At 33.5% G+C, this 26376-nt stretch overlaps 3 protein-coding genes across 4 annotated transcripts in view; 1 reads left to right on the top strand and 2 right to left on the bottom strand.

Moving 5' to 3' along the window:
• The window catches only part of LOC107174813 (disease resistance protein At4g27190-like), an 82931-nt gene extending 76902 nt beyond the window's left edge, over positions 1-6029 (top strand). The window contains exon 5 of the transcript XR_008054826.1: positions 5921-6029. The gene's annotated coding sequence lies outside the window, so the exon portion shown is untranslated. The remainder of the gene's footprint in view (positions 1-5920) is intronic.
• The window catches only part of LOC102628208 (protein ENHANCED DISEASE RESISTANCE 2-like), an 81420-nt gene extending 68560 nt beyond the window's left edge, over positions 1-12860 (bottom strand). Inside the window, exon 1 of the mRNA XM_052441704.1 lies at positions 12737-12860. The gene's annotated coding sequence lies outside the window, so the exon portion shown is untranslated. The remainder of the gene's footprint in view (positions 1-12736) is intronic.
• The window catches only part of LOC102620792 (protein ENHANCED DISEASE RESISTANCE 2-like), a 98437-nt gene continuing 81979 nt past the window's right edge, over positions 9919-26376 (bottom strand). The window contains exons 8-13 of one of the 2 annotated variants that reach the window (XM_052441698.1): positions 11515-11771; positions 11295-11396; positions 11111-11155; positions 10589-10684; positions 10389-10490; positions 9919-10227 (exon numbers count right to left, since the gene is read on the bottom strand). In XM_052441698.1, the coding sequence (XP_052297658.1) occupies positions 10120-10227; positions 10389-10490; positions 10589-10684; positions 11111-11155; positions 11295-11375 (432 nt within the window). In that variant the 5' untranslated portion in view covers positions 11376-11396; positions 11515-11771 and the 3' untranslated portion in view covers positions 9919-10119. The remainder of the gene's footprint in view (positions 10228-10388; positions 10491-10588; positions 10685-11110; positions 11156-11294; positions 11397-11514; positions 11772-26376) is intronic. The other variant, XM_052441699.1, reaches the window with a different exon arrangement.

Genomic DNA, 26376 nt, shown 5'->3' with positions numbered 1-26376 from the left:
AAGATTTGATCGTGCAAGTTTGTGTGATGTGAATTTCATATTTCTGTTAACATAGACACAATTTGTAAGTAATGGCCATGTGGAACTTAATTATAATCAAGCATAATTTGTGGAAAGAACAAATGAAATAACAAAAAAAGCAGCGTTGGAAATGCAATATCAAACTTAAAATTTTTATTTTATTTTATTTTATTTTTTGTTTTTGAATATGCACAAACCAAACCATATAATATTGATCTTACTTGGATTATTTGCTGTTTAGTTTCTCTCTTAAATGCTTTTTGTGCGTTTTCGGTATCTGCTTTTATAAAAATTTTAGTCCTCAATCCTTCGTTCAAGGGTTTGCTTTATCTTTTATTAGGCATATACACTGCTCTGTCAATCAATTTTCATTTGAATTTCACAGTACATGCCAAAATCATTCGAGCACAATAGGTATTTCTGAAAGAATTTGTATCTCATTGCATGCTTTGTTGAAGCTTCGTCTTTTCGTCTTGATTCTGAACTTCAAATTAAATCTTAATTCTCACTAATCATTAAAGTGTATGTGCATAAAAAAAAAAAAAAAAAACATACGATTATTCTATGCATGCATCAACAAGATCATTCTATACTAATCATTGTTATTACTCTCATCAATTCTTTTTCTTAGACATTCCTCAGCAGTTACTAGTGATATTTTTGCTCATTAAATTTTTTCTTAAATATTCAAGGCGAAATAGAGAAGCTCACCAACTCTCTGATCCCAGATAATTAAAGAGGTGCACATTTTCTAAATCCTTTCATAATTTCTTATGATAGCAAAATCCCTGCTCGTTGATCTTTTCTGTCAAAATTTCCATCTAGTTTCCAAGAAAAAAAATTTCTCTAATTTGTTTTAATATTGTAATTTATTTTGCATGAGTTTTAAGTTATTATTTTTTGTTAAAGATCTGTGCTGTTATTATTATCTTAGGTTAATTTGTGTCCCCCCCCCCCCCCCAAAAAAAAAGAATAAAAGTTTCTAAAAGGATTGTAGTTTTTTATTCAGACCCCTGAAACCTTTCTGATAATACCAAAAACTCTAATCCTTGAACAAAAGAAAATACGAAAAAACAAATCCTCGGTTTAATTATCAGTTGGCTTCGCATCAATAATTCAATATTGCTAGTTTGACGTCTTTTATTTCCTTGTTTGTTTGTCATTTTATTAGATTTGCTTTGTAGACTAAAGATCAGCGAGAAAAGTCCTTTGTCTAAACTCTGAAGCAACCTACTGATTTTAGAATAGGGCACAACCACAAGAAAAATATTTACATTGTATTATTTCATATTAATAATCTAAAAACAACCAATCCAACAAGTTCTCAAATTCAGTCAAATCTAAAAAAGATTTACATTTGCTTTTAAGGAGTACATGATAGCTATTAAGCTTATTTTCCCGCAGTCACGAGCACTATCATCAGAACAAGATTATTTATATAAGAACAAGAGTAAAAACCAAGAAACAGGTAAAACGAGATTCCTCTGTTTTAATTACCCTGTTTTCTTGTTTAGTGACTGAAAAATTTTATATCTAAATTTTTATAATTTTCCATTCAGGTTTATATTTACATAAAGAATTAAAAGAATATAACTCTAAATTTATGCATTCAATGATTATTATTATTATTATGTTCTCTTAAAATTGGCTACAATATCAATTAAATAACTAATAGAGTTATTGACCATTTTGTCAATAATGAACATGCCATGTTTATATAATAAAACAGAACACGGGTGGGGTGCACGCTTGAGTCTTGCTATTGATTGGCATTACTTACTCTCATAAACTATTTACTCACGTTCCCCTGCAGTTAACATATTCAAGGCCAAAAGTGAAGCTTATTAACTCTCTGTTAATAGGTAATTAAACAGTACATTTGTGCTAAATCCTTCAATAATTTCTTTTAATAGCATAATCTCTAATCCTTGATCTTGATAGCAGTTGTTTCTTAATGTCCAACAAAAACTATCTCTTGTTTGTCTTAATCTTGTCATTTAATTTTCTTGAGTTTTAAGTTACTGTTCATTGTTAACTTCTGTGTTCTTATGCAGTGTTATTAATGGTTAATTTGCATCGATCTTCCAAAAAAGTTTTCTTTCTTCAAAAAGTTGTTGGTTTTCCATTCAGGCCCCTGAAACCTTTTCTAAAAAGTTGTTTGTTGTCGTTTCTTTCTTTTTCTTCCCCTCAAGTTCATTTAATTTATTTGAGTCCATTTTTTTTTCAACAGCCAAAAACTAGATATATATTGTTAAGCAATGGGCAATGGCTATAGAAGCGTGTCTGGCTTTTTTAACCAACGTTGTATCAGAAGGTGCAAAGTCACTGTTCAAACCGATTACACGGCAGATATCTTATGTGTTCAAGTACCAGAGCTACATAGATGGCCTAAAAGTTCAAGTGAAGCAGCTGGGACATCAAAGAGAAAGGGTGGAAATACCCGTTCATCAGGCTACTCAACAAGGAGATGAGATTTATAAGGATGTTGCAGACTGGCTACATAGCGTTGATGAATTCATCAGTGAAGGGGTTGCAAAATCCATTATTGATGATGAAGATAGCGCTAAGAAGTCCTGCTTCAAAGGATTATGCCCAAACTTGATTTCTCGTTACAAGCTTAGTAAACAAGCAGAAAAGGCGGCAGAAGCTGCCGATAATCTCGTGGGATCAGGCAACTTCTCCAATGTTTCCCACCGTCCTACTCCAAAGCTGGTAGAACATATGCAAGTGAAAGATTTCGAGGCCTTTGGCTCAAGAATGAAAGTATTTCAAGATGTTGTGGAGGCGCTGAAGGATTATAAGCTCAACATAATTGGGGTCTACGGCATGGGCGGCGTGGGTAAAACCACGCTCGTAAAGCAAGTTGCAAAGCAAGTGATGGAAGATAAGTTGTTCGATAAGGTCGCTATGGCTGAGGTAACAGAGAACCCAGATCATCAGAAAATTCAAGACAAACTTGCTTCTGATTTAGGCATAAAGTTTGAGTTGAATGAGAGTATATTCGACAGAGCAAATCGACTACATGGAGTTTTGAAGAACAAGGAGCGGCATCTCATTATATTGGATAATATTTGGAGAGAACTGGAGTTCGATAAAGTTGGAATTCCTTCCGGGGATGTTGAGAAAGAAAGAATGGATGATCAGCGACGATGCACAATAATACTGACGTCTAGACGTCAAGATTTATTGCGCAATGTTTTGAATTCTCAGAAAGAAATCCAGATCGATGCTTTATCAAAGGAAGAAGCATTGCAATTGTTTGGAAAGATAGTGTGTAATTCTGCAAAAGCATCTGCTTTTCAACCTTTAGCAGATGAGATTGTTGAAAAATGCGGAGGGCTGCCTGTTGCACTGATTACCCTTGCAAAAGCTTTGAAAAATGAGAGGCTTGACACTTGGAAGGATGTGCAGCGTCAGCTAAGAAGTTCCAATGCAAAAGAAATTGATGGAATGGAAAGAAATGTGTACATCTCCATAAAATTGAGTTACGACTTACTGGGAAGTAAGGAAGCAAAATCTCTGTTCCTTCTTTGTGGCCTATATAATGAAGGCCGTGCTATACCAGTTCCTTACTTATTGAGATATGGTATGGGTATGGGCTATTTTAAAAACGTTTGCACACTGGAAGAAGCAAGGAGTAGAGTGCATACGTTGATCGGCAAACTCAAATCTTCATGCTTATTGTTGGACGGTGATGCTGAAGATGAAGTTAAAATGCATGACATCATTCATGCTGTTGCTGTATCAATTGCAGAAGAGGAGCTCATGTTTAATATTCCAAATGTTGCCTACGTGGAGAAAAAGATGGAAGAGACAATACGGGAAGGTCCAATTGCTATTTCTTTACCTTATAGAGATATTCAAGAGCTTCCCGAAAGGTTGGGATGTCCCCGTCTCGAGTTACTTTTGTTGTTTTCAAAGCGTGATAGCTCTTTGCAAATTTCAGACCTCTTTTTTCAAGGGACGGAAGAACTCAAAGTTTTAGATCTTGCCGGAATTCACTTCTCTTCATTACCTTCATCACTTGGTCGCCTCATTAACCTTCAAACATTGTGTTTAGACGGTTGCCGACTGAACGAAATAACTATAATTGGACAGCTAAGGAAATTAGAGATTCTCAGCTTTCGAGATTCTGATGTTAAGGAGTTGCCACTTGTAATTGGACAATTGACGAGATTACAGTTGCTAGATTTGACCAATTGTTGGAGCCTTGTGGTGATAGCTCCAAATGTCATATCAAAATTATCTCGATTAGAAGAACTATATATTTGTAACAGCTTTTCACAGTGGGAGAAGGTTGAAGGAGGAAGTAACGCCAGTCTTGCTGAATTGAATGGGCTGTCAAAGCTAACTACTTTGGAGATACACGTTCGGGATGCCGAAATTCTACCGCAGGATTTGGTCTCTGTGGAATTGCAAAGCTATAGGATATGTATAGGAAATAAGTGGTGGGGCAGCTGGTCCGTTAAATCTGGATTATCAAGATTGATGAAGCTCCAGGGGCTAGTAAAGTTTGGCATTCTTTTGCAGAATTACAGGATGAAACTGTTGTTGAAGAGAACTGAATATCTCTATCTAGAAGAACTGAAGGGTGTTCAGAATGTTGTTCATGAATTAGATGATGGGGAAGGTTTTCCACGATTGAAGCATCTTTCTGTAGAAAGTTGTTCTGAGATTTTGCATATTGTCGGTTCAGTTGGACGGGTTCGTCGCAAAGTCTTCCCCTTGCTGGAGTCATTGTCTCTTATTGATTTGAACAATTTGGAGACAATATGTGACAGCCAACTCACAGAAGATCAATCTTTCAGCAACTTAAGGATTATAAAAGTACGCAACTGTCAGAAATTGAAGCAACTTTTCTCATTTTCCATAGCCAGAAACCTACTGCGGCTTCAAAAGGTCAAAGTGGCTTACTGCAATAAACTGGAAATGATTGTTGGTAAGTGTTGAAATTAAGTGTTGTGGATTTATGGACTTCGCCTCAATTATTTTGAAAAAAAAAAACAACGACAAAGATTAATTATGTGTATTGTTTTTGTTTATTTATAGGACCCGACAGGGAGAAACCAACAACTTCTTTGGGATTCAACGAAATCATTGCTGATGATGATCCTGCTCCAAAGGTGATAATTTTCTGTTCAATAATTAATTGATTAATTTATTATCACGATTAATCTTCAATCATGAAAAGAATATTATACTAGACGGTTGTACTTGAAGGAACAAAAATGTACGGGTTTTCTTTGCAGGTTATTCTTCCGAGCTTAGAGGAATTGAATCTCAGGGAATTAGGAAACATCAAAAAATTATGGGCCGATCATAATCAAGGAATGTACTGTTGTCAAAACTTAACAAAGGTCATCGTGTGGCGTTGTGATTGTCTGAAGTATCTGTTTTCGTATTCTATGGTTAACAGTCTTTTGCAACTCCAACATCTTGATATAAGCTCTTGTAAGTCAATGGAAGGGGTAGTCGACACCACCGGGTGGTCAGAAAGAGATGAAGGAAAGTTGATTGAATTAAAAGTTTTTCCTAAACTACACTCCCTGCAGCTCTATTGGCTTCCAGAACTAACAAGCTTTGCAAACACGAGACATGTTCATTCAGATTTAGTTGTTGAATTCCCTTCTTTGCAAATACTCAAGATTATTAGTTGCAATGATATGTTAAGATTCATCTCTACGAGCGCACCAGAAGACACCATTCATTCTGAAATGCAACCTCCTCCTCTCTTTGACGCAAAGGTTTTTTTTTTTAATAAAAAAAATTAATTTTAGTCACAATATTTAATTTGTCTTTTCTTTAAGTCTTCAAATTTAGTTAATATCCGCCTCTAATTTAGTTATCAATTGATTATGCCATTAATTGATTAATTAGTTATTTAATCTTTAACTGCCAGGTACGACTTCCTAGGTTGGAGGTATTACATATTAGGTCGATGGATAATTTGAGAAGAATATGGCACCACCAGCTTCCTTCGGAGTCTTTCAGCAAATTGAAGAATTTGGAGATAGAAGAGTGTGATAACCTAATGAATATTTTTCCTCCATTGGTAAGGTTGCTGTATTCATTTCGATTTTTGTTTTCAAATAACATTCAACAATTTTTTAATCATTTCTGTGTTTACAAATGATATTCAGCCACTGATTATTTATTTCAAGTATCGTACTTCGAACCACCACTCTGAAATCTACGTTTTAAGTCCAGTTTTTAGGTTCGTCAGCATTAGAATCAACAATATAAATTTTTTAAACACGATTCAACAGCATAATATAATTCAATTAAATAGTTTTTGCTCATATCTTAATAAGTACGATTTTCAAAAATTAAAGGATAGTCACTCATCTTATAGGTTCACAAATTCATCTATATATTTCTCTTTTCCTTAATTCTTCACATTTCGATTGGAAAAAGAAAAAAATAAAATAAAAGTCTTCAAATTTAATTAATATCTCTTGTTTAGTTACGAATTGATTATGCCATTAATTAACCACAAATTCATGATTATTTACAACTGACCCGTGATTGTAAAGAAATTTCCTTGAGTCTGGAAGTACTTAATAAAAATCCACTTTACAGCAGCAGTCCCTTATTGACAATATTGGGAAGTCTTTTCCAAATTTTTTTTCCATTTTTAAATGTACATAAAAAAAGGGACCAAGGAAAAGGGAAAAAGCGGCATTTTGGTTGATTTTTTTTCCCCAAAAGGAATAGTTGAAATTTGTAAATTTATGCTTAAAAACTGATATCAAGATGCAAAATAAGTCTAAAATATTTAGAAATTGCCTTAAATTCTTTCTACGTTCCTAATACTAAATAGTGTAAATGCATTTTTATTATCTTTGTTTATCTGGGCTTTATTTATTTATTTATCTTGTTGCTTTTTTTGTTTAACAAAAATTATCTAGTTGAATGATATTCTTACATTTTTACTTTTTTAATATACACACATATGCACACACTTTTGTTTATTTTCAGGTTGGAATTCCTAGTAGTCTGGTGAATCTTAATGTATCGAATTGCCAAAAATTAGAAGAAATCGTAGGACATGTTGGAGAAGAAGTGAAGGAGAATCGTATTGCTTTCAGCGAATTAAAAGTTTTGATACTTGATTATTTACCAAGGCTTACCAGCTTTTGTTTGGAGAATTACACTCTTGAATTCCCATCATTGGAACGAGTTTCTGTGACACTTTGTCCGGACATGAAGACTTTTTCTCAGGGAATCTTATCCACACCAAAGTTGTACAAAGTGCAAGTGACTAAAAACGAAGAGGGTGAATTGCACCATTGGGAAGGCAATAAACTTAATTCCACTATACAAAAGTGTTACGAAGAAATGGTATGTGTCAATCGATTCATCCAAATTGCTTATGCATCTCCCTTGCACTTGCACATTTAAACATATGTTACAAAAAGATGGTATGTGTTAATCGATTAACCCAAACTCTGCACTTGCACATGTAAACATATACACCTGCGTTGTATATATATTTTTAGAAGTTAAAGCACAAAACATGTAAGTTTAATGTATATATATATCTAATGCCTTTCAAAAAAAGAAATTTATATATATCCAGTGCAATTGTTTTGGTTTATGCAGACTGCATTCCGTGACATAAAGCATTTGCAACTCTCGCATTTTCCACGTTTGCAAGAAATATGGCATGGCCAAGCACTGCCTGTCAGCTTCTTCAACAATTTATTTAAGCTGGTGGTGGATGACTGCACGAATATGTCGAGTGCTATTCCTGCCAATCTGCTACGGTGCTTGAACAATTTGGAATACCTGCAAGTGAGGAATTGTGATTCACTAGAAGAGGCGCTTCATTTGGAAGAGCTAAGTGCTAAGGAAGAACATATAGGCCCCCCGTTTCCTAGGCTTTTTAGCCTAAGGCTCATTGATCTTCCAAAACTCAAAAGATTCTGCAACTTCATTGAGAATATAATTGAAATGCCTAAGTTGGAATATCTGACTATTGAGAATTGCCCTGATATGGAAACATTCGTATCCAACTCTGTAGTGTACGTGACAACAGATAACAAGGAACCTCAAAAATTAAAATCAGAAGAGAACCTCTTCGTGGCCGATCAAATACAACATCTCTTCGATGAAAAGGTAATCATTATTATTATTTTTCCCTTCACTTTCGTTCGCATAGATGTAATGTCATTAGAATCAAATCAAATTTAATGACATCTTTTTGCACGTCGTCTTAATTTATATCTGATTTAACAATATAACCTCCGTTATTAACTAACTTTATAGTATGAATTATAAAAATGTCTTAAATTAATTGGATGCCTGATAACACGAGGTGATAAACTATATTAATTATGTGTATTACATCTCTGTTTTCCTTGCTAATTCATATTGGATTTAGCATCAGATTTCATTTATGTGTTTCAAAGGGTAATCGATTTGATACTTATATTTGGGATCCTACTACAAAGCATATTAATTTGGAAATAAAATATAATATGCCGTGATTAATCTTGTCCATAAAATATGCAGGGGAAGACTCCAGAGATTGGATACATATTTTCATTTACAACTTAATTTTGTTGATTTTCAGGTTGCATTCCCTCAATTGATGAAGTTAAAGCTATCTGGATTACACAAAGTGCAGCATCTCTGGAAGGAAAATGCCGAATCCAACAAAGTGTTTGCAAACTTGAAAAGTCTAGAAATATCGGAATGTAGTAAGTTGCAAAAATTAGTACCAACTTCGTGGCATTTGGAAAATCTTAAGGCTTTGAAAGTATCGAAATGTCACAGGTTGATAAATGTGTTGACATTCTCGACATCTGAAAGTCTAGTGAATCTTGAAAGAATGAAGATAATTGATTGCAAAATGATAGAAGAAATTATACAGTCGCAGGCTGGAGAAGAAGCGAAAGACTGCATTGTTTTCAGGAAATTGAAGTACTTGGGACTTGATTGTTTGCCAAGCCTAACAAGCTTTTGTTTAGGTAATTACGCTCTTGAATTCCCGTCCTTGAAACGAGCAGTTGTGAGACAGTGTCCAAAAATGAAGATCTTAGACACACCAATGCTAAACAAAGTGAACGTCACCGAAGAAGAAAAAGATGATGATGAAGAAGATGATGTTGATATGGGATGTCGGGTCATGTAATGTTTTTGTTTAACCAATCATATTATGTCACATTAGTTTATACAATATTGTTTGTGCACAAGAGGTGGTGGTCATATCATTACTCTAGCTTTATTATTCTTATGGTGGCAATGTATGCTTGCTTACACGAGTAATTACAAAATCTGCAGAATTCTAAAGAAGAGATTGAGCCAATCCTGCAGGTACAGTGAAGAAGCTATCCCGAACCAGGCCAATCTCTTATCACGATTTAGCTTGCTCGTTCTTCTGTAGTTGAATAATTTGGTTCTACAAATTTACAATTTTTTGCTCATGCTACAGACTTGCAAGACACTTTGGATTTTGTTTGATGCATTCTCCGTTTAAAGGACTTGAATTGATGTTTCATGTTTCATGCAATATTCGATTAGATTCTGCCTAAATTTCTGTATTATTCTCTTTTAAGCATTTGATTTCTAACCTCTCCTGATAGAAGATCATTAGCCGAAGAAAACAGCATAATATTTGTGGCATTATCCGAATAGGAATATTTTTTAGTATAGTAAAATTATCTTGACCACTGTTAAAAAGAATTAATCAGTCAAACTGACCTTCTCACACCAGCACGCTTTAAATTAAAAGAATTTCGTGAAAGTCAAGACCATGTTATAGATCTCGTGGAAAGAAGTAAACCCGTAATTTTTTTCACAGCATCATAAGAAACCAACTTTACTACTAATTACACTTGTTTGCGAGTAGAAACCAACTTTACTACTAATTACACTCATACCAAAAATAGTAACTAAAGAATCAGGAAATTTCCTATTCACTATTCTTCATTTTTTAATGCAAAATTCCCATTCGAAAACACCAATGACTTTCATTCAAAGTAAATGAGAAATTACAATGAAAATGGGATCAAAATACATGTATGTATACCTAAAACAAATGATTTTTTTAATTAAAAAAAAAAAACACAGTTGAGGTGAAATGAAACCAGAGTGTCATGATATCTCTGGTTCCAACTTTGGGACAACAGCAGACTTGAGTTCTATATGAGAAACACGTACAGCACCAATCAGCCGCTCCGGTAATTCATCTGTAGTATTTGCCTGCATACAAAAGAGCAAGATAAAGAAGACACACACGAAGCATTATACCATTCTGAGAACATTCAAGTATGAAAAAATGCAAATTGCAGTGCAATATCTCAAAATCATGTCTTTTCCCTTGTGTCCATTTAGAAGTGGGGGAAAAAAACAATCATACATACCTGTACAAGGAAAGCCATGTCAACCACCAATGTCGTAATTACACCAATTACAAGGCCCAAAACACCATTAGCAACAGTAGAAGAACCGATGTCAACATCAATCTACAGAAAGATGAACAATGTTAAACCATGTTAATGGTATCGGACGCTATTTGAAAGATGAACATCTCATGTACTATAGAAATTCCAAGAGCATTTACTTCTAAGTACTTGGGACCGCGAATATAGTTACAATCAACTGCTTTCCCCAATAAGCAAGGGGTGCTTCCAACACTCTGGCGCACGATCCATGACCCCTGCATGATTCAGTGCTTAAAATCAAGAACAAGTGCAAAACAAATTCAAGAGGGTAAAAAGGACATGAAGTTTGAAGGTACAACCCATCAATACATTTACACCTAAATGCATGCTTTCTTTGGACAAATTGAAGTGTACCGTGCAGTAAAGGGTAAGTATACATTAATATAGTCCTAATACATGAAGGCCAACATGGATACCTTAGGAACAGATTGAATAAGTTTCAACCTACTATTGCGAAACTCATCATCGCCATCAACAAACCGTTGCAAAAGTGATCCCATAACCAATTGCCTTGTGACAAAATAAAATACCATACTATAATGTGTTGAACCAGGAACCTGCAGATGCTTAGGTTACAACTATACAACCTCCCAATACAATAAGTTTGAAACTTAATACCTTCTGAAATGAAACAAACTTACTTGAAGATTAAAGATCAGTGAGAAAAGCCCTTTTTCAGAAGCAACCTACATTTTGTAGAAGAGGGTCAGTGTGCTATAGATTCAATGAACCATGAGAAGTTATTTACATTGTAGTATCTCACAGGCAGTATTTTCTCCTAATGCATCAATGGAAAAGGAAAAATAAAAAGAAAAGAATAGTTACTTTTGCAGCACAGCCTTGACGCCTAGCTACATGGTCCATTCTCTTTGTGTCTTTGAACCAATCAACAGCAACAAGATCCATTAAATGTTTTCCCGCAGGTATCTGCAGTTACAAATTGCACAAAGCACAAGAAGAGCCAACCAAACTACATCATAACCTGTCCACCTAGCCTACGCAGGATATATAAATACCATAACAAACAAACAAAATATGGGGGAACCTTTGTTTTGTCATAACAAAAATGATTGCTCTGAACTCTAAAGTTATTTCCATCAGAAAGTTTCCAGCAGTCACGAGCATTATCATGGTCATCGTGTCGCAGATTGCCCAAAAAACAAGACAAATCAATTTGATCAGCCTGCTCTTCCTCTAGGGCTGCAACTAATTGAAAATTAAAAAAAAAAAAAGATCAATACCATAAAAATCCACTAATGAGGACATTAGCCAAATATACAAAAATGAATACTTATCATCCACCTGTCCTCTTGAAATCATTCTCAATCTTTTTTTCATTTGCCTGAAATCTCAAGGGAAAATATGTAACTAATACTTCCCATTCATGACTATTGTCTGTCGTATAAACATGACATTTTTAATTGGAATAATAAAATTATTTAATTATTTTAATTAAATGTTAATCCTACAAATTATTTTTGTTAAATCTAGCAAGAATAACCAAAATTTCTTTAAGATATATTTTGGTGGTAAATTAAAAAAAAATTAATTATTTGGCAGGAATTATTGAAATTGGAGCCATTTTTTTGTGGGAATTGAAATATATTCTTTAAATTATTATATAAATAGAAAAATGTACATACACACACATATATATAATTCATATATAAAAATTCTCTAATTTGTTGACAAATATCATAGATTATAATTCAGTTATGAAATAAAATGACTACAATAATTATAGTTAAATGAATACTTCATTAATTCTTAATTTGCTTCCTAACATTAAATGAACAACTTGAGTCAGCCACCTGAATCAACCAGTAACAACGCCTGAGTCAACCATCTGAATAAACCAGCAACCCTAGCTGATTCAAGCACCTGCAATTAACATCAGCACCAAGAACAGACCAAACTGCCATCAAATGCCACAAAACCAAACAGTCTGCTACTGCCATCAAATGCAAGCAAACATATGCAACAAAACCAGATGCAAGTGAAATTCTGGAGAATATCGGATAAACCAAACCAAATGCCACACTTCTAGTAATTAGACTAGATGCAGTGTTCAATTAAACTAAATGTAGTCTCATATTACATTCAAAATTTCTAAAAAAAGCAGTGTTCCATCAGAGAAGCACCAAAACCAAACCAATCTAATCCAGCATAATTACCAGCTCAACCCAAAACAATTACACATTATATTGACATATCAAAATTCGCTATCAAAACATAGCCAAATAAATGACAATAAACTCAAAACAGACCCAAACCAACTGATGTTGCAGCCCTGGTAGTCGTTGTCCGTTCCACTGCCATGGGAGCGAGGGTAGGCTCCGTTGTTGATGAGTGAGTAAGATAAGGCTCCAAATCAATAGTTCCACCTCCTTTCTGCAATTCACAAAACAGAAATTCATATATGTAAAACTATTAAAAAGTGTGAAACAACCTGTAAGTATTCAACTTCTGTCAACTCAATAGCACTTACTAAAGTTTTTATACAGAAGAAAAAGGCATTTTAAGTCCAAAAAATTAGAATTATTGGTTGAACTCCAACTCCATCAATCCATGCAACCATCCAATCTTTAACGAAAAAATGAAGCATAATTAACAAGACATTTGAATCAGAAAGATTGTGCTTTGATTTGGCACGAGGTGTTGGAAACAACTTAACAAATCTAGACACAATCTATAACCATCAAGTCCAAACAAAAGTCAGGATCTAAAATACTTTGAAAAATCAGAAAAACAGCAAAATATCAGTTTCAATTTCTTTTTCACCCATTGTAAGCTCAAACTGAAGGTAGCCGCGCTACCTTTAAACATCATTTGGGCTTATGCATGTGACATTTGCTCATGAACAACTGAAGTTGAATAAGATTTTTATATGAAACAGAATATAAAAAATCAAACTAGAATATGACGGGAGCTACAATATATTATTCACCATTAGCATTATGTATAAAATAAATTTAGAGGCATTATATTCATTCACAATCTTGCAGAGGTAATACCAGATTATGGCACGCAACTCTTGAATAGCAGATAAAGGAGGAGATGCAGTGGGAAGGTAGTAACTTGCTTGCGTGAGAACTAGAAAGTAATATCCCAAGATCAATTATAGATCTCATAAAACAAAAGGCAAACACAATTATTGTGAACAATTATTCATAGAACCACATACCAGCAACAAGATCAAAGTCATCTGTGTATATATCGATTCCCCACAGCTGACTGCCTCTGACCTAAACATAATGAACTTACATAACTAAGAAGTAGAGTCATAAAATATGGCACAGCTATCAATAAATTTCCAGACAAATGGAATTTGATATGTAAGGCTATAACTAGCAACACTTCAAAATAATTTGAAGTAGCATGATTTTTCTTTAAGGATCAATACTACAATCTTTCAGAAAAATTAAAGTCTAAGCAAAATTAAAACCTTAAACATACTAAAATCTGGTAAATCGACCTACAGGAATTCCAATGACCTCCAAAATATTTGAAAGAAAAATTAATTTACAGCAAAAAATGTTAAAGATTTGTAAAATGGAGGCCCATACTACTATTCAAATTACAAAAGAGGAGAGGGAGCTGGCCATTAAATGATAAAGGCATGCATAAAGAAATACAAGCAGCACATTAAATGATAAAGGCATGCATATAGAAATACAAATAATATGCCCATAAAGACGTCCACTCAAGCCTTATAAGCGGCCTTATGCAAAGGAAAGCCAATTAGTTAACAATAAATGAATTTCAAGGTGCAATAATTAAACTCCCTGATCAGCACATTTAAGGTTCATGCATTTCTACAAAACATGTAAATCATAAGGACTTTTTTGGTCCAAATGCTAACCAATAATTAAGTAGATTATCAAAGTTGTCACAGAACAAGCACCACATTGATTGCTATGCAAAAGATGAAAGTAAAAGTTAATAATTTATTTTATTTTACTTTTCGAGAGTTTTGATCATCATGTGCAAACTAGTAGTATAACTAGCTCAGTGTTATCTCAAAAAGCTTGCTTAAAATACCAATTAGCACCAGTCCAAGTTGTCAAATAAATCCTTATCTATCCATTCATCTCTGACCTTGCCAAAAAGATTTAAACGAGCATCTATATTCTCACTTCAATCTTTCACAATCATAGGCTTTAACTTAGACCAGTTCTTCAATATCCCTTCCACTGTGAGCCCCTTGAAAACCTTGTAAATTGAATCACATTTATCGTCAGTTCCAAATCCATCTGTCAAAAGGCTAAGCAAATGAATATACAATCAACACCATTCTTCCAAACGAATATACAGTCAACACCATTCTTCTAAACACAAACAAAGTTTGAATGTATGACAGATTTTTAGCCATTTAATATTCCATCAAATATAATTAGATCACACCTACCAAGGAGTTTTGAAAAGAATGCATTCTCATCTTAAGCAGCTAAGCTATTAAACTTAATTCAAATTTAGTCAATCATCAATCAACCAATCCAACTAGTTCAAGTACAGAGTCAATTGAACAAATTCATCACTTGCGTAATTAAGCTTATCTTCCGAAATTGAGTTGTTTCCATAAGAAATTTTCCCGCAGTCACGAGTCACAATCATCAAAACAAGATTATTTATATAAGAACAAGAGTTAAACGGAAAAAAAAAAAGGTAAAACAAGATTCCTATATTTCCGTTCCTCTGCTTTTTTTTTTTTTTTTTTTGTCTGGTGACTTAAAATTTCATATCTAAATTTTTATAATTTTCCATTGACGTTTATATTTAAATAAAGAATTACAAAAAAAAAATTTCTAAATTTATGCATTGAATGGTTATTTTTATGCTCTCTTAAAATTTTCATAACGAATAAAACAAAACACGGGGTGCACGCTTAAGTCTTGTTCTTTTACAATTCATTTGTATTACTTACTCTGATGAAATCTTTACTCACATTCCTCGGCAGTTGACATTGATCTTTTGCTCATTCTTATATGTTCAAGGCCAATAGTGAAGCTCCTTTAAAAAAATAAAAATAAAAATAAAATAGAGAAATTGTGGGCTTTTATTCGGACCCCTCAAACCTTTCTGTTAATATAAAAACTCTAATCCTTGAGCAAAAGGTTAAAAAAAAAAAAAAATTTCTCTGTTTAAATATCAGTTGGCTTAAGATGAATGTTGTTTGCCTCCTGTCTTTTCTTTATTTTGTTTGTTTGTTTGTCATTTTATTAGATTTGCTTTGTATCTAATTTTACTTGGAGATTAAAGATGAGTGAGAACTGCCCTTTCTTCTGAAGCAACCTACAAATTTTAGAATAGGGCCCAGAGTATTAAAGATTCAATTAGCCGCAAAAAGTTATTTACTTGCATCACTTGCAAACTTAAGCTTATCATCCCAAATTGAGCTGTTTGCATTAGAAATTTTCATGCATTCACGAGCAATATCATCATGTCACAAGATAGCCTGAAAAGCAAGTTCCCTCTGTTTTCGTTCCTTTGTTTTCATTCCCCTGTTTATTAATTTTTTTTTTTGCCGGAAATTAAGAAGAAAAAATTGGTAAAACAAGTTGCCGCTGTTTTCATTCCCCTGTTTTTTGTGGAAAGAATAAATCAAACTTTATTTTTTTATTTTATTTTATATTTTGGTTTTTGAATATGCATAAATCAAATCATATATTATTGATCTTACTTCGATTATTTGCTGTTTAGTTTCTCTCTTAAATGCTTTTTGTGTGTTTCCGGTATTTGATTTTATAAAAGTTTTAGTCCCGAATCATTCGTTCAAGGATTTGCTTTATGTTTTATTAGGCATATACATTGCTCTGTCAATCAATATTCATTTCAATTTCACAGTACACAAGCAATGTATATACCAAAATTACTCAAACACAACAGGTATTATTCTATGAAAACTTAATTATTTCTTTAGAATATATGAAAACGCAGAGTTGTGAACATGCGTCAACAGGGCAACAATAACCAAATACATGATATAGAAAAGCGGTGCATGACTAATTCTTTTTCTTTTGCAGGTCTTTGTTATTGCTCTCGTCAACTCTTTTCTCACACATTCCTCAGCAGTTACCAGTGATCTTTTTCCTCTTTCAACTTGTTCTTAAATATTGAAGGCCAAATAGAGAAGCTCACCAACTCTCTAATCCCAGATAATTAAAGAGGTGCACGTTTTCTAAATCCTTGAATAATTTTTTTTTTTGATAGTAGAATCCCTGATCCTTGATCTTGACATCTGCTCTTTCTTTAGTTCCATCTACTTTCCAAGAAAAAATTTTCTCTGGTTTGTTTTAATATTGTAACTTATTTTGCATGAGTTTTAAGTTACTATTCATTGTTAAAGCCTGTGCTCTTATTATTTCTTTTGGTTAATTTGCATGCTCCTCCCCCCCCCCCCCAAAAAAAAAGTTTATAAAAAGATTATAGGCTTTTACTCAGACCCTTGAAACCTTTACTGATAATACCAAAAACTCTAATCCTTCAACAAAAGAAAGCAAGAAAAAAAGGTCCTAAGTTTATTGTCTTTTATTGGCTTTGTACCAAAAACTCTGATCTGTTGGTTTTGTATCAGTATTGCTTGTTTGTTGTCTTTTATTTCATTATTTGTATCTAAGTTTATTTGAAGATTACAGATCAGCAGGAAAAGCCCTTTTTCTAAAGCTAACTATACAGATTTTAGAATAGGGCTCAACCACATGAAAATATTTACGTTGTAATATCTCATATTAATAATCTAAAAACAACCAATCCAACAAGTTCAAATTCAGTCAAATCTAAAAAAAAATTGCTTTTAAGGAGTACATGATAGCTATTAAACTTTGGTTAAAGATCTTTTGGGCAAACGTGAAATTCAGTCAATCATAAATCAACCAATCCAACGAGTTCAAATTCATCACTTGCAAAATTAAGTTTTCTTCCGAAATTGAGTTGTTTCCAGTAGAAATTTTCCCGCAGTCACGAGCACTATCATCAAAACAAGATTATTAATATAAGAACAAGAGTTGAGGAAAAAAAAATAGTTAAAACAAGATTCCTCTGTTTTCATGCTCCTGCTTTTTTCGTTTGGTGATTGAAAAATTTTATCTCTAAACTTTTATAATTTTCCATTAAGGTTTATATTTAAATAAAGAGTTAAAAAAATCTAATTCTAAATTTATGGATTGAATGATTATTATTATATTCTCTTAGAATTGGTTACAATATCAATTAAATAACGAATAGAGTTATTGATCACTTTGTTAAAAATGAACATGTGTTCTGTTTATATGGACTCGGGGTGCACGCTTTAAGTCTTGTTCTTTTACAATTCAATTGTATTGCTTACTCCCATAAACTCTTTACTCACATTCTTCTGCAGTTAACAGTGATCTTTTGCTCATTAAAATTTTTCTTATAAATCGAAGGCCAAGAGTGAAGCTCATAAACTCTGTGATCCTAGATAATTGAAGAGGTGCGTTTGTTCTAAATACTTTAATAATTTCTTTCAATAGCGTAATTTCTAATCTTTGATCTTGATAGCAGTTGTTTCTTAATGTCCAACAAAAAACTATCTCTTGTTTGTCTTAATCTTGTCATTTAATTTTCTTGAGTTTTAAGTTACTGTTTATTGTTAACTTCTGTGTTCTTATGCAGTATTATTAATGGTTAATTTACATCCATCTTCCAAAAAAGTTTTCTTTCTTCAAAAAATTGTTGGTTTTCCATTCAAGCCCCTGAAGCCTTTTTCTAAAAAGTTTGTTGTCGTTTCTTTCTTTTTCTTCCCCGGTAGTTCATTTAATTTATTTGAATCCATTTTTTTTCAACAGCCAAAAACTAGATATTTATTGTTAAGCAACAGGCAATGGCTATAGAAGCGTGTCTGGCTTTTTTAACCAACTGTGTATCAAAAGGTGCAAAGTCACTGTTCAACCCGATTACATGGCAGATATCTTATGTGTTCAAGTACCAGAGCTACATAGATGAGCTAAAAGTTCAAGTGAAGCAGCTGGGATATAAGAGAGAAATGGTGCAACAACCAGTTAATCATGCTAGGCTGCAAGGGGATGAGCTTTATGAGGGTGTCACAGACTGGCTACATAGCGTTGATGAATTCATCAGTGAAGGGGTTGCAAAATCCATTATTGATGATGAAGATAGAGCTAAGAAGTCCTGCTTCAAAGGATTATGCCCAAACTTGATTTCTCGTTACAAGCTTAGTAAACAAGCAGCAAAGGCGGCAGAAGCTGCCGCTAGTCTCGTGGGAAAAGGCAACTTCTCCAATGTTTCCTACCGTCCTGCTCCAAAGCGGGCAGAACATATGCAAGTGAAAGATTTCGAGGCGTTTGATTCAAGAATGAAAGTATTTCAAGATGTTGTGGAGGCGGTGAAGGATGACAAGGTCAACATAATTGGGGTCTATGGGATGGGCGGCGTGGGCAAACAAGTTGCAAACCAAGTGATGGAAGATAAGTTGTTCGATAAGTTCGTTATGGCTGAGATAACACAGACCCCAGGTCATCATAAAATTCAAGACAAACTTGCTTTTGATTTAGGCATGGAATTTGACTTGAATGAGAATGAATTTCGTAGAGCTTCTCGACTGTGTCAAAGGTTGAAGCAAGAGAAGCGGCTCCTCATTATACTGGATAATATTTGGACAAAACTTGAGTTCGATACAGTTGGAATTCCTTATGGGGATGTTGATGAGAAAGATAGAGAGGACGATCGGAGAAGACGCACAATAATATTGACGTCTAGAAGTCGAGATTTATTGCGCAATGATATGAAATCTCAGAAGGATTTCTCAATTGAAGTTTTATCAAAGGAAGAAGCATTGCAATTGTTTGGAAAGATAGTGTGTAATTCTGCAAAAGCATATGCTTTTCAACCTTTAGCAGATGAGATCGTTGAAAAATGCGGAGGATTGCCTGTTGCACTGATTACCCTTGCAAAAGCTTTGAAAAATGAGAGGCTTGTGATAAGTGCATATTTTTCATGTATTTTGCTATTAATTTCTCTATCTTTTTCTTGTTTTGGTCTTAAATATTCTAGTTATTTTAGTTAATTTTTAATTTAGTAAATTATATTTTATTTTGTTAATTTTTATCTTAGTTTTATTTATTTTGTTATTTTAGGTATATTCTGGAATTAAAGAGAAATTAAATCGGAGCGTTCAAGAAAAAAAATTTGATTGAAGATTGAGAGACAAAAGTGCACAAGAGATCAAGAATTGGAAGGAATTAGAAAATAAATTTAATTAAAGCTTGTATGGGCCGAGCAAAATTAATGTTGCACATGGAGCTAAAATTAGAAAATGGAAGTAAAAAAGGAAGCCAAGCCAATTAACAAGCCAAGCCATCACATGAAAGCAAAATTGGAAAACAAAGATGGAAACCAAAAGTTGCCACGTGAAAGGAAAGAGAATAAAGCCTTTTGGCTTTAGGAAATCATTATTGGCTTAATAATTGAAGCATGAGGTGGCGGTTTTGATCTTTGAATTTAATTCTTTCCAGGCAAGGATTTAAAAAAAGCCACAATTGAAGCATTATAAATAGGATCAAGCGGAAGCAATAGAGGGAAAAGAATTCGGGCAGCAAGAGACTTTGGGAGGGCAGATCCAATTCGGCAGCAAGAGGAAAATCAACAGCCGCAAGAAGAAGAAAAAATTAGCAGCCGGAATTCAATTGAAGAAAAAGGCAGCCGCTTGAATTAATCTCTATGATTGGTTTTGTCAATTCTCTTATTCCCAATTCAATTATGTTAGGCTAGATTTTTATTTGGTTGAGGGTGAATTCAAAACCCTAAACATGCTATGCAATTAAATTTAAATTCTATCATTCAATTTATTTAATTGAGATTGTTTATGTTCTTCTATAATTAATGTTCATGGTTTATTCTTGTTTTGTTTGAGTGGCCAATTAGATAGGACTTGAATAAATTTTATTACTAGATTAAAATTCTTGATCCGTAATTGTCTTGATATTTTAATCATTAGTAGCAGGTTGGAATTAATGATTTCAATTGGAGAACATAACCTAGGTTAAATAATCCGAGCTTGTGTGTTTATTGCCTAGATTAACCTAATATCTTTCTTTGTTTAATGCTTCCATTATCTTAAATTTAAAGAGCTTGTTTTAAATTATTTAATGGTTATAGATTAGGTGAAGAGCTTATTTTACCTAACGACACACTAAGGAAAGATTGAGACTAACAGAGCTTATTGTTGTCTATGGTTGATAGTTTCAATATAAATTGATAATAGAATTGATTTATTATGTGCATGTTTGGTGGTGGCGAATGATCCTTTAACCAAAGTTTTCATCATTATTATTTCTTTCTCCTTTAATTAGAGTTTTTATTAAATTCTTGTTCGTAATTTTAATTTCTTTATTTCTTACTATTTAGTTAAAAATTCATAAACCCCCCTTTTATTTTTAATTGGCATTTTCTTTAGTTAGATTAATTTATATTATTATTACTATTACTATTATTTTATTTTAAATCTTGCTTTGGAGTTAATAATAAATATAACTAGCATAGTCTCTGTGGGAACGATCCTTACTCGCTCTGTACTAATTATTTATATTAGTGGTAAGGTTTTAAATTTGGTGCACCTTAATGACACTACCAAATTTTTGGCGCCGTTGCCGGGGACTAGCGTCTAGTTTGTTTATTATCACTCGTTTTATTTTTATTTTTTTTATTTCTTTTCTCATTTTATTTATTTATTTTATTTTAATTAGTTATTTTTTGTTCTATATTTAGATTTTCATGAGCATAGAGGACATTCGATTGAAACTCGAACAACTTAGAGCAACCTCATCATATTCAGAACTCGATTTTGCCATCCACATTCCACTCCCGAAGACAGAACCAAGCAGCCCAGAACCCAAACCAATGGCTCAGAATAACAACCGAACACTTAAAGAGTTGGCAGCTCCTAACTTGGACCAGCAACCCTTATGCATTGAGAATCCAAACCCTCAGGTAAACTTTGAACTCAAATCTGGGATGATTCATCTTCTTCCTACTTTTCATGGTCTTGCAGGAGAGGATCCAAATAAGCACTTGAAGGAGTTCCATGTGGTCTGCTCCACAATGAAACCAGCCGGAGTTTCTGAAGAGCAAGTTAAGCTAATGGCCTTCCCATTCTCTTTGGTGGATTCAGCCAAGGAATGGTTGTACTATCTTCCCTCCGGTACTGTCACTACATGGAATGAGATGCGTCAGCTATTTTTGGAGAAATATTTCCCAGCATCAAAAGCTGGCAGCATTCGAAAAGAAATTTGTGGAATCCGACAGTATAATGGAGAGCCGCTCTACGACTATTGGGAATGATTCAAAAAGCTATGTGCTAGTTGCCCTCACCATCAGATAAGTGATCAACTTCTTATTCAATACTTTTATGAGGGTCTACTACCTATGGATAGGAGTATGATTGATGCCGCTAGTGGAGGAGCACTCGTGGATAAGACACCAGAAGCAGCCCGAAATCTCATTGCTAACATGGCTGCTAATTCCCAACAGTTCAACACTAGGAACAATCTACTACCGCCACCTAAGCGAGTCAATGAGGTAAGTACTACTTCTCTAGAAAAACAAGTTTCAAATCTTACTTCTTTGGTGCAACAATGAGCAAACCAACAACTTCTTTGGGATTCAACGAAATCATTGCTGATGATGATCCTGCTCCAAAGGTGATAATTTTCTGTTCAATAATTAATTGATTAATTTATTATCACAATTAATCTTCGTTCATCAAAAGAATATTATACTAGACGGTTGTACTTGAAGGAACAAAAATGTACGGGTTTTCTTTGCAGGTTATTCTTCCGAGCTTAGAGGAATTGAATCTCAGGGACTTAAGAAACATGAAAAAATTATGGGCCGATCATAATCAAGGAATGTACTGTTGTCAAAATTTAACAAAAGTGACTGTGGAAAGGTGTTATCGTCTGAAGTATCTGTTTTCATATTCTATGGTTAATAGCATTTTGCAACTCCAACATCTTGAGATAAGCTATTGTGAGTCAATGGAAGGGGTAGTCGACACCACGGGATGGTCAGAAAGAGATGAAGGAAAGTTGATTGAATTAAAGGTTTTTCCTAAGCTACACTCCCTGCAGCTAGAATGGCTTCCAAGACTAAGTAGCTTTGCCAATATGGGACATATTCATTCAGATTTAGTTGTTGAATTCCCTTCTTTGCTAAACCTCATGATTGGTTGTTGCAGTAATATGTTAAGATTCATCTCTACGAGCTCACCAGAAGACACCATTCATTCTGAAATGCAACCTCCTCCTCTCTTTGATGAAAAGGTTTTTTTTTTAATTAAAAAAATAATTTTAGTCACAATACTTGATTTGTCTTTTCCTTGAGTCTTCAAATTTAGTTAATATCTGCCTCTAATTTAGTTATCAATTGATTATGCCATTAATTGATTAATTAGTTATTTAATCTTTAACTGCCAGGTACGACTTCCTAGGTTGGAGGTATTATATATTGTGTGGATGGATAACCTAAGAACAATATGGCACCACCAGCTTGCTTCGGAGTCTTTCAGGAAATTGAAGAATTTGGAGATAGAAGAGTGTGATAAGCTAATGAATATTTTTCCTCCATTGGTAAGGTTTCTGTATTCATTTCGATTTTTTTTTTCAAATAACATTCAACAATTTTTTAATCATTTCTGTGTTTACAAATGATATTCAGCCACTAATTATTTATTTCAAATATTGTACTTCAAACCACCACTCTGAAATCTACGTTTTAAGTCTAGTTTTTAGGTTCACCAGCATTAGAATCAACAATATAATTTTTTTAAACAGATTTAACAGCATAATATAATTCAATTTAATTGTTTTTGCTCATATCTTAATAAGTACGATTTTCAAAAATTAAAGGATAGTCACTCATCTTATAAGTTCACAAATTCATCTATATATTTCTCTTTTCCTTAGTTCTTCACATTTCGATTGGGAAAAAAAAAAGTCTTCAAATTTAATTAATATCTCCAGTTTAGTTAAGAATTGATTATGCCATTAATTAACCACAAATTCATGATTGTTTACAACTGACCCTTGATTGTAAAGAAATTTCCTCGAGTCTGGAAGTACTTAATAAAGATCCACTTTACAGCAATCCCTTGTTGACAGTACTGGGAAGTCTTTCCAAATTTGTTTCTTTCCATTTTTATATATACATAAAAAAAGGGGACCAAGGAAAAGGGAAAAAGAGGCATTTTAGTTGAGTTTTTTTTTTTAAAGGAATAGTTGAAATTTGCAAATTTATGCTTAAAAGGTTATATCAAGATGCAAAATAAGTCTAAAATATTTTGAAATTTCCTTAAATTCTTTCTACGTCCCTAATACTAAATAGTGTAAATACATTTTTATCATCTTTGTTTATCTGGCTTTTATTTATTTATCTTGTTACCTTTTTTGTTTAACAAAAAATATCTAGTAGACATTTCACAGTTTGTTATGTTCATAAAACGTATAATTGTATGATTAAACATACTTTGAGCCTAGTTGAATGATACTCTTACATTTTAACTTTTTTAATATATACACACACACACTCTCTCTGCTTATTTTCAGGTTGGAATTCCTACTAGTCTGGTGAATCTTTATGTATGGGACTGCAAAAAATTAGAAGAAATCGTAGGACATGCTGGAGAAGAAGTTAAGGAGAATCGTATTGCTTTCAGTGAATTAAAACTTTTAAAACTTGATAATTTACCAAGGCTTACCAACTTTTGTTTGGAGAATTACACTCTTGAATTCCCATCATTGGAACAAGTTTCTGTGACACGTTGTCCGAACATGAAGACTTTTTCCCTGGGAATCTTATCCACACCAAAGCTGCACAAAGTGCAAGTGACTGTAAAGGAAGAGGGTGAATTGTACCATCGGAAAGGCAATAACCTTAATTCCACTATACAAAAGTGTTACGAAGAAATGGTATGTGTTAATCGATTCATCCAAATTGCTCATGCATCTCCCTTGCACTTGCACATTTAAACATATGTTACAAAAAGATGGTCTGTGTTAATCGATTCACCCAAATTGCTCATGCATCTCCCCTGCACTTGCACATTTAAGCATATACACCTCCCTTGTATATATATTTTTAGAAGTTAAAACACACAACATGTAAGTTTAATGTATATATATATAATGCCTTTAAAAAAAAATTGTATCCAGTGCAATTGTTTTGGTATGTGCAGATTGAATTCCGTGATATAGAGTATTTGCAACTCTCAGATTTTCCACGTTTGAAAGAAATATGGCATGGCCAAGCACTGCCTGTCAGCTTCTTCAACAATTTATTTAAGCTGGTGGTGGATGACCGCACGAATATGTCGAGTGCTATTCCTGCCAATCTGCTACGGTGCTTGAACAATTTAAGGTACCTAGAAGTGAGGAATTGTGATTCACTAGAAGAGGTGCTTCATTTGGAAGAGCTAAATGCTGACAAAGAACATATAGGTCCCCTGTTTCCTAGCCTTTCCGGGCTAAGGCTCATTGATCTTCCAAAACTCAAAAGATTCTGCAACTTCACCGGGAATATAATTGAACTGCCTAAGTTGGAGAATCTAACTATTGAGAATTGCCCTGATATGGAAACATTTATATCCAATTCTACATCTGTACTGCACATGACAGCGGATAATAAGGAACCTCAGAAATTAAAATCAGAAGAGAGCCTCTTCGTGGCTGATCAAATACAACATCTCTTCGATGAAAAGGTGATCATTATTATTATTTTTCCCTTCACTTTCGTTGGCATAGATGTAATTTCATTATAATCAAATCAAATTTAATGACTCATCTTTTTGCATGTCGTCTTAATTTATATCTAATTTAACAATATAACCGCAGTTATTAACTAACTTTATAGTATGAATTATAAAAATGTCTCAAATTAATTAGATACCTGATAACATGAGGTGATGAACTATATCGATTATGTGTGTTACATCTCTGTTTTCGTAGCTAATTCATATTGGATTTAAGATCAGATTTCATTTATGTGTTTCAAAGAGTAAACGATTTGATAATTATATTTGGGATCCTACTGCAAAGCATATTAATTTGGAAAAAATATAAAATGTCGCGATTAATCTTGTCCATAAAATATGCAGGGGAAGACTGCAGAAATTGGATACATATTTTCATTTACAACTTAATTTCGTTGATTTTCAGGTTGCTTTCCCTCAATTGAGATGGTTAGAGCTGTCTAGATTACCCAATGTGTTGTGCCTCTGGAAGGAAAATGCCGAATCCAACAAAGTGTTTGCAAACTTGGGAAGTCTAAAAATATCGGAATGTAGTAAGTTGCAAAAATTAGTACCACCTTCGTGGCATTTGGAAAATCTTCAAAGAATGAAGATAGCTGATTGCAAAAGGATAGAAGAAATCATACAGTCGCCGGTTGCAGAAGAAGCGAAAGATTGTATTGTTTTCAAGAAATTGAAGTACTTGGGACTTGATTGTTTGCCAAGCCTAACAAGCTTTTGTTTAGGTAATTACGCTCTTGAATTCCCGTCCTTGAAACAAGTAGTTGTGAGACAGTGTCCAAAAATGAAGATCTTCTCTCAAGGACTCTTAGACACACCAATGCTAAACAAAGTGAACGTCACCGAAGAAGAAAAAGATGATGATGATGAAGGATGTTGGGAAGGCAACCTCAATGACACCATAAAAAAATTGTTCAATGAAATGGTGAGTATCAATTAAGTTTTGGTGCTATTTAGCAAATTATTTTATAGAAACTAATGTGATAAAATATGATTGGTTGACTGAAAATATATAATAATAATAATAATAAATAAATAAATTATGAGGGCCATGTAATGTTTTTGTTTAACCAATCATATTATGTCATATTAGTTTGTACAATATTATTTGTGCACAAGAGGTTG

This window comes from Citrus sinensis, chromosome 5, assembly GCF_022201045.2.
Source record: "Citrus sinensis cultivar Valencia sweet orange chromosome 5, DVS_A1.0, whole genome shotgun sequence".
In the NCBI taxonomy this organism is placed as follows: domain Eukaryota; kingdom Viridiplantae; phylum Streptophyta; class Magnoliopsida; order Sapindales; family Rutaceae; genus Citrus; species Citrus sinensis.
The sequence above is the reverse complement of the archived record's forward strand: the minus strand, read 5'-3'. Positions and strand labels throughout refer to the sequence as shown.